Genomic DNA, 13,155 nt, shown 5'->3' with positions numbered 1-13,155 from the left:
GGCTTCTGAAGTCCCCACTGTGAGGAACTTTCTTCTCCCACCTACAAAGCTGACACTTTGAAAGAACTGCACCCGCTGGCACCCCAGGTGGGGCTGGCGCACACCGCAGCCACCTCCTCCGGGGCACGCCTGGCTCTCAGCAGGCCAGGGCGCACCTGCTTGATCCCAGTGGAGAGGCGTCCGGAGGCCCGAGCCAGCCAGGGCAGCAGATCAGTGCACGGAGTCTTCTCCTGGGGGAAGGGGGCTCAGGTCGCTTCATCTGCACTGGTGCCAGCTCCCAGGGTGCCGGTCCTGCCTCCCTCTCCCCTCTGATCCTTCCCAAGAGATGTCAGCACGAGGAAGGTCCTTCCAGGCGGAGCTGATCCATGGCTGGACCCACTGCACCTGGAGGGAGGGAGTTCCCTGGGGCTCAGTATTCAAACAGGGGCTGGAAATTCTACCCTTCTGTTTCCAAGATTCTATCATTTGATTCTAAGATTTTAAGGAATTCTTATTCTTTTTGGTTTTGTTTTAACCAACTTTTGACCATTAATACATTGACATGGTTCAAAATTACAAAGGTACAAAGAAGTACAAAATGTAAATCTCCCTATTATCTTTCCAGAGATATTTTAAGTACATACAAATGTGTGTGTATGTGTGCATATATATATATATATATATATGAACACATACACACACATTTCCTTTTTCTTTAAACACAAGTAGTAGCCTATTATACCCTCTATTTTGCACCTTAAGAAAAAAAATTTGGGGTAGTATTTTTTTTTTTATTGAAGTATAGTTGAGATACAATATTATAGAAGTTACAGGTATACAATATAGTGATTCACAATTTTTTTAAATTAATTTATTTTATTTTTATATTTATTTTTGGCTGCATTGGGTCTTCGTTGCTGTGTGAGGGCTTTCTCTAGTTGCCGGGAGCGGGGGCTACTCTTCGTTGCGGTGCACAGGCTTCTCATTGCAGTGTCTTCTCTTGTTGCGGAGCACGGGCTGTAGAGCGCAGGCTCAGTAGTTGTGGCGCATGGGCTTAGTTGCCCCGCGGCATGTGGGATCTTCCCGGACCAGGGCTCAAACCTGTGTCCCCTGCATTGGCAGGCGGATTCTTCACCACTGCGCCACCAGGGAAGCCCCTGATTCACAAGGTTATACTCCATTTATAGTTATTATAAAATATTGGCTACATTCCCTGTGTTGTACAATATATCATCATAGCTTATTTTATACATCATAGTTTGTACCTCTTAATCCCCTACCCCCATCATGCCCCTCCCCGCTCTCTCTCCCCACAGAAAATTCTTGGAGCTCCCTCCCCTTCAGTACAATAAGAGCATGCCCATCGGTGTCCATCCCTTGCTCCTGTCCCACCATCTGATCCCTAGCTCCCGAGGTATCTAGCCGGTCCCCTGTTGATGGGCTTGATCAACATCCCAGTTAACTTTCAGTTCACTGGCTGCACAATGTGGCAGTGACCTGTGTGGGGAATTGCTGGGTAAAGAGTGTGTGCTTTTGTAATTTGGATAGTTCCTGCCAAACTGCCTCCTTGCCAGGTGCCACCAATTCATGCTCCCTCAGTAATGTATGATTGTGCCTATAAAATCACCCTTGCACATGAAGTGTTCAGGGATTTCCTGACTTTGCCAGTCCCAATGGGTGAAAATGGTACCTCAGTGTAGTTTTTTTTTTAATTAATTTTTATTGGAGTGTAGTTGATTTACAGTGTTGTGTTAGTTTCTGCCGTACAGCAGAGTGATTCAGTCATACATATACATATATCCACTCTTTTAGATTCTTTTCCCATATAGGTCATTACAGAGTATTGAGTAGAGTTCCCTGTACTATACAGTAGGTTCTTATTAGTTATCTATTTCATAGATGGTAGTGCGTATATGCCAATCCCAATCTCCCAATTTATCCCTCCCTGCCTTACCCCGTAGGTAACCATAAGTTTGTTTTCTACATCTGTGACGCTATTTTTGTTTTGTAAATAAGTTCATTTGTGCCATTTTTTTAGATTCCACACATAAGTGGTATCATATGTCTGGCTTTCTCTTTCTGACTTACTTCACTCAGAGTGACAATCTCCAGGTCCATCTGTGTCGCTGCAAATGGCATTATTTCATTCTTTTTAATGGCTAAGTAATATTCCATTGTATATATGTACCACATCTTCTTTATCCATTCATCCGTCAATGGACGTTTAGATTGCTTCCATGTCTTGGCTATTGTAAATAGTGCTGCAATGAACATTGGGGTGCATGTATCTTTTCAAATTATGGTTTTCTCCAGATATATGCCCAGGAGTGGGATTGCTGGATCATATGGTGACTCTAATTTTAGTTTTTTAAGAAATGTCCATACTGTGTAGTTTTGGGGGTTTTTTTTGTTTTTTTTTTAAATTTATTTATTTTTGGCTGCGTTGGGTCTCCGTTGCTGCACACCAGCTTTCTCTAGTTGTGGCGAGCGGGGGCTACTCTTCGTTGCGGTGTGCGGGCTTCTCATTGCGGTGGCTTCTCTTGTTGCAGAACACGGGCTCTAGGCACACGGGCTTCAGTAGTTGCAGCACACCGGCTCAGTAGTTGTAGCTCACGGGCTCTAGAGCGCAGGCCCAGTAGTTGTGGTGCACGGGCTTAGTTGCTCTGCAGCATGTGGGATCTTCCCGGACCAGGGATTGAACCCGTGTCCCCTGCAGCAGCAGGCGGATTCCTAACCATCGCGCCACCAGGGAAGTCCCAAACATTCATTCATTCATTCATCTGGCTGCGCCGGGTCTCAGTTGCAGCATGCGGGATCTAGTCCCCTGACCAGGGATCAAATCTGGGCCCCCTGCATTGGGAGCGCAGAGTCTTAACCACTGGACCACCAGGAAAGTCCCTCCATACTGTGTAGTTTTAATTTGCATTTCCCTTATGATGAGTTAAGTTCAGCATCTTTCATCTGCTTAAGTCATTGACATTTCCTTTTCTATAAACTGTCTCTTCACATCTTTTGCCCTTTTTGCTGTGAGATTTGCTTTTTGCTTATTAATTTGCAGAAGCTCTTTATAGATTTGGAAAATGAGGCCTTTGGCTGATGAACTGCAAATCATCCTTCCTAGTTGTCATTCATCTTTTGACTTTGCTTGTTGTATTTTTGCCACAGGAATTTTTTTATCCTTAAGGATTTTTTATGCTTAGGGATTCTGTCATCTCTTTTTTGGCTCCTGGGTTTCGTGTCAGAAAAGTCTTTCCCACTCCAAGATGATAAAAAATTTCTCTGTGGTATCATTTGGTAATTATGTTTCTACTTTTTTTAACATTTAAATTTGTTGTCCTTTTGGAAGTTATTTTAGGGTACAATGTGATCTTACTTTGTGCTTTTTAGATGGCTTCTCAGTGTTCCCAGCTCTCTGTTGAGTAATCCATCCTTTCCACTCTAATTTGAGATGCCACTTTTATCATATACTAAATATTTTTATGTATTTAGATCCGTTTCTAAGCTTTTTATTTACTTTCATTTATCTCTCTGGTCCTATACCAGTACCATACTTAATGCTATATAGTTTATGCTATGTTTTCATCACAATCTTTATTCTGAGAGTCTCCAGTTCCCCCCGAGTCCTGAGGAGGGGAGGGCTGGAGGACAGAGGGCCTCTGGGCAGTGCAGGGAGGGAGCTATTTGCGGCAGGCTGGGTACTGTGAGTGGATCTGGATGTCTACTTGGGGCCCTTCCCCCTCCTCCCCGGTCCTCCCAAAGCTCCTATTTCCCAGAAACCCCTCCCAGGTGAGCCTCCAGGAGAAGTCCAGGGGTCCAGGACGTGAAGAAGAAGGTGGAAGGGTACTTGGGGGCTTTGAAGTAAATAGGAGGTGGTCTCCCTGAGATACCCCCCCTCCTACCCCACCTACCACCCCAGCATCAGTTCAGGTGCCACCGCTGTGAGGGGCTTTGATCACAGCTCCCATCTCCCTAGGCCGTCCCCATCAGCACCCCCAGTGAATCCAGACTTCCTTCCAAACAACCGGCCCAGGCTCCACAGTTCTTCCTGGTGTCTAGCCTCTATCCCTCTAGTTGCGGTTTAGGAAGGCACATTCATCCTGCGTGTCAGGTACGGTGCCACAACCATCATTTATTGGGTTACATGTCAGGCGCTTTCCACACTGTATTTCATTTACTCCTTGAAATAATCCTGTTTATTTGATATTATGTCCACTTTTAAAAATTAAAAATTATGCCACTAACATTTAGTAAGCACTTATTATTTTGGTGCCAGCCATGGTGCTGAGCATTTCTCTTGCATTTTCTCATTTATCTTTCCGAATCCCTTTCAGGTAGGCGCTCACTCTCCCCATTTCACAGCTCAGGAAACATGCTTTGAGAAGTTAACCACCCCCATTAGGCACAGTCACCGAGGGATGTGACATAAGTGGGTCCCTGAACCCTGGGCCAATCTGCCACTTGGACCACAGAACCCAGACTCCAGCTACCCCCGCAAGAAGCCAACCTGTTGGCAGAGCTGGTTTCCAGCTCCTCCGGGTCCCAGCACCCAGGCAAGGCTCACTGAATGAAGGGACGTAGCTCCTGTATCCTCCACCCCTCCCACCGTCGTTACAAACCACAGTGCCTCCAGCACAGAAAACCAGAGACCGCTTTCTCAGAGGCTTCCCCTGGGCCTTCTGGGTGGGATGTATCCTTTCCAGTCAGACTTGAGGAAGGGTGGTAGAGTTGTTGGGAGTCAGGGCTGTTATCGTGGCTTAAGGACACGGCGTGTGTGGGGAAATCCCACAGAACTTGACCACTGCAGTAATGCTGTGGAGCATAAGGTTGCCACTACAGCCACTGCAGAATTCAGAGAGGATAAAATTTTTAATTGCATTAGGATCCTTGGAAATCAGTTTTATTACAAGTATTTCCACTAGCAGTTAAATACTGTAATAAAATGCTCAGAGGTGACCCTTCAGAGATGCTTGCTATGGCCTGGAGGGCAGCAGGGGGCAGGGAGCCTGCGTGTTGGGGTGGGCGGGTTGGGAGGATGCGCAGGGATGGTTAGGACACTCGTGGGCTCCCTCCACTGCACTGTGACATCCCAGAAAGAGCACAACCTCCGAGACGGGCAGAATGGGGTTTGCTTCTGAATCTGCCCCCCTTCAAAGCTACATGACCAAGCAAACCCTTAGGCTCTCTGAGCCCCATTTTCCTATGTGTAAAATGAAGATGATAACATCTCAGCTGGGATTTTACGAGGATAAACATGAGGAGCAAGCGGAATGCCTCCCGCAGAGCCAGGCACACTCGGGCCCTCCATGCACCTTCATGTCTCTCATTCCCGTGTCCTCTGGACCGGCATGTCACAGTCCGTAAGGGCTCCTATCCATTTCAGCCTTATTACTGCTTCTTATTGGAACATTTGTTTCCAGGCTGATGGGCTGGAACGACAAACCTCCAAAGGCAAACTTAATCCCAGACGGGGATGAATCTTCCCTGCCTGGCAGGGAACGAAGATGGATCAGCCTCTGTCTCTGCCCTGATGAGCTAGAAACTCAATTTAGAGCTTGTTTGGTCGTTAGAGGGCTCTCACAATGCTGCTGTCTCCAGGAAAGGCACTGTTAGAAGAAAAAGAAGGCGAGAGCCCTGCTGGCAAAGAGAGCAGCTGGGAGCAGGCAGTAGGAAGTCAGGAGGGCCGGATGTGGCGGTCTTGGCAGGCGCCTATGGAGAGAGGGGCTGCGGGGGGCTGCGAATGGCTTCGGGGTAGAGGTGTGACCTGAGTTTTATGAGGCAGGCCTGGCGATGTGGAGAGGTTGGGCAGAGTGAGATCCAGGGCCCAAGGCAGGGACCCTGGGGGGCTGAGTAACCAGAAACCAGGCATTACTTAGTTTGGGGGAGCATCTTGTGTTACATGACGTATTTCAGATCCCATCTGTCCCCAAAGCTTTCCGTCCCATGAAGGTTCCATCTGGTCTTCCATCAGAGCCGTGCTCCTCACTTCCTCTGGGAAGGCAGCTCCTGTAACACATGAGAGGCTGGAAGCTAGGAGGCCGAGGCCGAGAGCAGGCCTTGGCAACGGGGCGTGGGGGGCAGACCCCTGCCTCACCTCTGCCCACTCCAGCCTGAAGGCCGGGCTGGGTGTCAGCCTCCTGCAGAGGGCCTGGCTCCTCAGCCTGCTGCCCTGCAACCTGGGCAGGTCCCCCTTTGCCCCATCTCCTGGGGAGCCTTGGTTTCCTCACCTGTCACGCTGGATGAAAGGTGACTGGGCAAGGCCCGGGATGGGACCTACTGGGCTCAGGGAGGCCCCCCATTTGCCGAATGTATTCCCTCCTCACACCCTGAGCCCTGGGGCCATGACCCCACCTTACCCCAGCTCCAGCCCACCTGTCTTTTCTCCACCCTCCCTTCTGTTTCTCCTGCGGTCCCTTCTTCACTGGGTCCACCTGCCTTCTCTTGCCTCTGCTTCTCTCACTGTCCTCTGCACGGCTGCCTCTGGCTTTCTTTCAGTGCCTGCCTCTGCCCTGCTTTGTCGGTCTCTCTTGTACTTTCTATTCTCCCCTTTCCGCATCTCAGCCTCTCTCTCTGTCTCTCTACCTCTGCCCTCCCTCTCAGACACACTGGGGACCCTTGGGCCGATGGGGCTCTGATGCTGCCCTGACCCTCTGGTGGCTCTTCCCCTTCCAGATAGGGCTGGTGGTCATCCTGGTGGCTACAGTGGTGGCCATGTCAGCTGTGGCCCAGCTGTGGGAGGACGAGTGGGAGGTGCTGCTGATCTCCCTGCAGGTGAGTGGGGGTGGGGATGGGGTGGCTGCTTCCCCAGGACCCTCAAAACAAGACAGTGCCTTACGGTCACTCCCATTTCTCTAGATCAAGGTCCAGAGGAAGTAGGGAGGGGTCCACATCACATAGCAACTCAGAGGCAGGGAGGGTGCTACAATCCAGGGTACCTGGACTCCCAGTTTCCTCCACTGAAAAATGGAGACACTTGCCTGCCCCATGGATAGAGACAGGCCGTAAGGACGTTGGTAACCAGAGGGTCTGGGCACAGCTGGGAACCAGCAGTCTCTCTTGCCCCTTCCTGCACACAAGGGCACAGCGCCGTTCCTGCACATGGGGGCCCTGGTCGCCGTCACTGCGCTCTCCTGGATCGTGGCAGGACAGTTTGCCCGCGCAGAGCGATCCTGTAAGTATGACTGGGCAGGACCTACCCTCCGTGCGCTCCAAGTACCAAGGCCAGCTTGTCCTGCCCCCGCCTGGACATTACCTAGGTAGCCTGGGGATACGGTGCGGCCCTTGCTGTCAGTGTGGGGAGTCCTGGCTCAGAGTGGCCTGCAGGTTCCACAGAGGTTGCAGCCTCGGCCTTGCATGTTTCTTCCTCTGTGTCTCTACATGTGTGTGTGAGTTAGAGGCCAGGTTCACCTTCCTAGCAAGAATGGGGAATCCTCTTGGTGCAGGGTCCCCTCAAAGCATCTGGGTCCTGACAAGTGGAGGGAGGAGGGATCCAGCATGCCCTGCCAAGCTGCCCGGGGCTCATGGTTGGGCCCATGTCTGCAGCCTCCCAGATGGCCATTCTCAGTACCTTCTTCACCGTGGTGTTTGCCCTCTACCTGGCCCCTCTCACCATCTCCTCTCCCTGCATCATGGAGAAAAAGGACCTGGGTCCCAAACCTGCCCTCATCGGCCACCGCGGGGCCCCCATGGTGAGTGCCACTTGTGGGCCCTGAAGACTGGGGTGAGGGGTGGGTGGAGCTGCCACTCCAGAGGGGAGACAGGCAAAAACCTATCTCCTTGTAGGGAGGAGCTTGCAGGGAAATGTATATAATACATGTAATGTAATAATAGCCACAATTTTTAGCCCTTTTTGGTGGTTGTGGTGTTGGGGGGTGGGCGTGGGAGGGGTTTAATGGAAAGGATTGGTGAAAAGGCTGGAGAGTTTCAATGGGATCAAGTCCTGAAGAGCCTGAAGGCATCTTGCTTGAAAGATTTCACTTTCATCCTGAGGGCCCTGGAAAGATGCAGGAGGGTTTTAGGCCAGGGCCAGATACTGCCAGGTTGTAGTTTAGGAAGGCCCAGGAGAGAGAGAGATGCTGGGTGTGGGGAGGGGAGCAGGGCTGGGGGGCTGGGACAAAGCAGCAGAAAAGCCCTCCAGGCTGTGCAGGCAAGAGAGCTGGGTGCAGCTCTGAGCCCACTGCTAAAGGAAAACATTTGCACCGGGGTGAGATGGAGAGTGGAAGGAGTCAAAGTCAGCACCTGCTCCTTCTCTGCCACCCCTGTGACCCCGCAGTAGGCCCTCCCCTCGAGGGAGTATGCTCCAGAGCCAGGTGTCCAGGACCCTTGGCAGCTGTGGGAGTCAGGGCCTATTCTATCTTCTCTGTGCCTAGTTTCCTCATCTTGTCCCCTGGGATGATGGGAGTGTCTGCACCGTATGGCCACAGGAAGCAAGAGTTAGCATGTGTAATGTGCCCAGGTATGAGCCTGGCTCACAGAAAGTAAGAGTTATGCTTTCCTGTTACCTCGGACAAGCCCTCCTGCTTCTCTAGACTGGGTTTCCTGACCTGTGGAAGCCTTGAACTTTGGTTCTCAACAGATGCAGTACCACTCATCACCACCAGGGAGCACTTGAGGGCTCTATGAGAGCTTTTTCTTGGTTTTGGCAGTAATTGGGAGTTCCATGGTATTGTTGAATTTCAGGGTAGTCTAGGGGGCCTCACGAAGTAAGCATTTAAAGGAGGTGTCACGTCGGACAGGGCTGCAAATCACCATTATTGTGCCCATTTCCTAGATAAGGCTCAGAGACCTGCGCCCCTGAGCTGGACGCTGGTGCCCTCCCATCACACCCCATGCTGCTCCCGGCACCTCTTGGAGGCAACCAGCTAGAAAGGCCATGGTTTTGGAGTCAGAGGATCTGGATTTGGGGTCCAGTTTTGCCACATGCTGCCCGTGTGTCTGGGGGGTTGCTGGTCCCCTCCAAGCCTCCCTGCTGCTGGCTTTTGTGAGGATAAATTAGGAGGAAAGCCTTCCAGGAGGCAGGGCCCCAGATTATAGCTGCTTTTCTTTCCATGACCCGTATTACCCACCCCACCTGCTCTGGAGGCCACAGGACAAGAGGGTGGGGTGTGCTGAGGCAGGAAGCGGGGGCAAAGGGAAGGAGTGAGGTGGCCCCATGTGGATTGTTGTTTTAGCAGAAAGATTTCAAACATTCACAGAAGGGGAATGAATAGTATAATGAATCCAATACCACTTTCACCATTTATCAACATTTTGCCATTCTTGTTTCATCTATCGCCCTGCTTTGTCTTTCCCCCTGCTTTAACATTTTAAAGCAAATCCCAGGTATTGTATCATTTTATCCATGCTGACTTCAGGATGTATCTCTAATGCATAAAGACTTTAAAATCAGGACCACGCCACACTGCCACTATTACACCTAACCAAATTAATAACCATTCCTTAATACTATCTAATACTGAATCAGTGTTCAGCTTTACTTCATCTCAAAAATATCTTTTTATAGTTGAGTTGTGAAAAATCAGAATCCAAACAGGGTCCACGTGGTACAGCTGGCTGGGATGTCTTCTAAGTATCTTTTAGTCTATAATAATCTCCCTCCCTTTTTTTCCCCATATGCTGTTTATTTGTTGAAGAAACTGAGTCATTTGTCCTGTAGAATTTCTCCCATTGTGCATCTGGCTGATTGCATCCTGGTAGTGGTCCTTGAGGGGCTGGTGTGGGTGTCTGACACAAGTCCTCCCTGTGTCACTGTGAATGCATAAGTACCAGTGTCTACACCTGTATATGTCTGCCTGTGGGAGGTTTTGACTCTGGGTCCACACATCTGTGTGTGGTAAGCCCAAGTGCTCATCCCTGTCTTGGAGACGGTATCTGTGTGCCCTGGGCAGGGGTGTCCTTCCTATGTGGGTGGCCTGTGCGTGTGTGCATACTTTAATATTTGGTCAGACTGACTCCAAAGTTGGGCCTCTTAACCACAGTGGTCCACCACCATGAGTCTGTGACAACCACACCCACACATGCACACTTCTGACAGTATAGCCTCATCTACCTTTAGGCCTGAGGCAGTAGCAACCCTCTTTCTCAAGGAGACCAGCACCTAACGCAGGGAGACCTGAGTTTAAAAAGCCTGCGGAAAAGAGATTTTGCCCCTCCCAAACACTTCCTCCTTCCCCCATGGGTCTTCATAGCCCCTGCTACGCTCTTTGTGTCTACCCACAGTCTACCTTCTGCCACATGGGAGCGGGTGTTGGTACCTCTCTGGTGGTCACTTGTGGGACACCTGGCCACAGGGCATTTAGAGGTGATTGAGCAGGAACCCCACCAAGTCCACACCTGGATGCCTCTGTGGGGTCTCACCCAGCCCACTTGACCGGGAGACAAGGCAGCATATCCCCCAAGGCTGCTCTGCCCTGCAGAAAGGGGAAGAAAGGAACTCACATTTCAGAGACTGCTGACGTCTGTTACTTCATCTATGAGCTTGGTCATATTAGTCCATTTTATAGCTAAAGAAACCGAGGTCCAGAAGGTGAGGTGTGATGGCCCAGGTTGGTGACTGGGAAGGGGAATTGCTCCTTCTCAGCTTCAAAGCCCTTGCCATGCCAGGCCGCTTCCTAGAGGAGGGGAGTGTGTTTCGTGCTGGGGAACAGCATGGCCGGAGGAAGAGAAGATGGGAATGAGCATGTCTCGGTGAGAATGGGATGAGCCATGGGAGCCCTTTCCAACCATCCCTCACTGCCAGAAGTCTTCCCTGTCTTGCATCCCGCACTGCACATGATCCTAGCCCAATCCTTGGTATGGTGCTGACCCCCAGTGGCAGCAACGGGTATGACAGGATCATCAGACCAAACAACTAGGGAGACTCGGAACCCCAACTCCCCCAACTGGAAGGACACTCAGAGAACAGTGTACATATACTGCCAAAGGCCAAATGGGGAAACTGAGGCCCATAGGATAAAGAGATGCACCAAAGGTCACAAAGCTAGTTAATGGCAGAGTCAGGACTAGAACTAGGATTTTCTGATGTATATGCTATAGGGTAACAGTTGTCATTTATTAAGCACTTACTGTATATCAGGCAACGTGCCAGGGGCTTTTAATCCTTATAACAGTCTAGGAGATGGTCTTGTCATGTCTGTATAGATGAAGAAACCAGTCACCCCACTGAAACTCTGCCATGCTATCTACCCTGTCCTCTCCCTTGGGGATCTCCACCTGGACTCAAGGTATAACCAGGAGGAAACTTGGCATTCAGCCCAGCCCAAGACTGCATAGAGGCAGAAGACTGTAAAAAAGGCCTCCACCCTCCACATTTAGATACATCAACACTAACCATCCCTGCTTCTCTCTCCCCCCCCACCAAAAAAATCTATGAGGTAGGCATGATTTAACAGATGAGGAAACTGAGCTTCAGAGAAGCTGCGTGGATGCCCAGGGCTCCACAGCTACTGCTTAGAGGAGTGGGAATTAGAACCAGGTCTACCCCAGCCTCCCAACGTGGAAGATTTTCTGTGGGTTGGGGAGCGGCGCTTGAGCTAAAGCTTGGCTCTCCCTCACCACCACCTTCCTCCCCAGCTGGCCCCAGAGCACACGCTGATGTCCTTCAGGAAGGCCCTAGAGCAGAAGCTGTATGGACTCCAGGCTGACGTCACCATCAGGTAAGCGTGGGGCTTGGGAGGACAGCACCTCTTCTCCTCCTCCATGCAACCACACCCGGGTCTCTGCTGGAGACCTGTTTGGTCCCAGAGTCTTCGAGATGGGAGAGCAGAGGCTTGGACTGTCCACTGCAGGGCAGGCACCATGTTTATGCAAATAGATTTTGTGCCATACTCCAGGATATAAAATAGAGAAAAAAACAGACACTTGATTCAGGCAGGGTGGAGGTGGGGACCTGGAGTCCTGCCACAGATCCACGTAATGGAAAGACTAGATCTATATGGCTCAGCAAGATGGAGCGCAAACACTCTGATGAGTGAAATCAGCAAGGTGCAGAGCGATACGTTCACGGTGATGTCAATTATATTTTTAAAGACCACATAAAAGTGATCTATACAATTTCTACATGTAGATATGTAAGTATGTGTTTGTATAAAGGGCAAGAAGTGTCCATACTGATCTGATAACATCATGTCTGAGAAGGGGAGGGGGGCAGGGTACTGAACAGGGGTAGCACAGTGTGAGGATACCGTTCCCACTGTAGACATTATAGAATTGTGTATTTATCAAAACTATCTAGCAGATGGTAGAAAAATGCCTTGAGGAGGGGGAGCACAGGTGCCTTTTACTGTTTCACGCTAAGGCACCTTATGGGGCTACTGGCAGCCCCAGCAGTGGGGTAGACCAGGATGATAGCGGGGTGGAACTTGTCAAAGGGGCCTGCATTTGCACTCTTCTCATTATGGCATCACAGGGACTGGGTTCTAAGCCAGGTTCCACCACTTACTGGCTGGTAGGCCTTGAGTTTGATACTTTTGTCTCCAGCCTCAGTTTCCCCATTATCAAATGAGATAGCCTCTACCTCCCAGGGTTGCTGAGAGAACACGCTCAGCCCTCCCTCCTCAGCAGTGCCCACCCCCATCTGACCCTCAGAGAGAACCGAGAGATTTGCCTACCGCCCACTGACTTCCCTATGCAGATGGGGAACCTGAGGCCCAAAGAGGTGCAGAGCGGGCCTGGGTCCCTAGGTGGGCTGGTGTAAGTGGGTGGGGAGGAGCGTGTGGGAGGAGCGGGTGAGGGACCTGGGTGGGCACTGACTCCGTGGCCCCACCCTCCCACAGCCTGGATGGCGTGCCCTTCCTCATGCACGATGCCACTCTGCGCCGCACCACCAACGTGGAGGAGGAATTCCCGGAGCTCGCCCGCAGGCCCGCCTCCATGCTCAACTGGACCCTGCTGCAGAGGCTCAATGCTGGCCAGTGGTTCCTGAAGGTCTGGCAGCACCTGTCCCAGTCCTAGGCATGGAAAGCATGGTCAGGGACTCCTTGGAGAGGGCCAGGGGCAGCCCTCAGCTCAGGTGACCTTCACACGCCGAGCTTCCTTGACTCACAGCCAGGCTGGTTGGCCGCCTCCTTGGGCTCCTGCCACTGCAGCCCAGATATCATGGCTGTCACTACTTGTTCTGGTTCTGCCTCCCCTACCAGAAGAAGTTGATTTTGATTATAATAGTTAATAGTTAAAATCGTT

The 13,155-nt window shown here is 50.9% G+C and overlaps 1 protein-coding gene across 8 annotated transcripts in view; it reads left to right on the top strand.

The window, feature by feature from the left end:
- GDPD5 (glycerophosphodiester phosphodiesterase domain containing 5) overlaps window positions 1-13,155 on the top strand; it is a 90,684-nt gene that overhangs the window by 67,777 nt on the left and 9,752 nt on the right. For all 8 annotated transcript variants that reach the window (XM_007194074.3, XM_057552480.1, XM_057552481.1 and 5 more), the window contains 5 exons: window positions 6,649-6,747; window positions 7,054-7,147; window positions 7,519-7,664; window positions 11,548-11,630; window positions 12,750-12,900. In XM_007194074.3, coding sequence (XP_007194136.1) covers window positions 6,649-6,747; window positions 7,054-7,147; window positions 7,519-7,664; window positions 11,548-11,630; window positions 12,750-12,900 — 573 coding nt within the window. The remainder of the gene's footprint in view (window positions 1-6,648; window positions 6,748-7,053; window positions 7,148-7,518; window positions 7,665-11,547; window positions 11,631-12,749; window positions 12,901-13,155) is intronic.

Source organism: Balaenoptera acutorostrata, chromosome 9 (genome assembly GCF_949987535.1).
Source record: "Balaenoptera acutorostrata chromosome 9, mBalAcu1.1, whole genome shotgun sequence".
In the NCBI taxonomy this organism is placed as follows: domain Eukaryota; kingdom Metazoa; phylum Chordata; class Mammalia; order Artiodactyla; family Balaenopteridae; genus Balaenoptera; species Balaenoptera acutorostrata.
The sequence above is the reverse complement of the archived record's forward strand: the minus strand, read 5'-3'. Positions and strand labels throughout refer to the sequence as shown.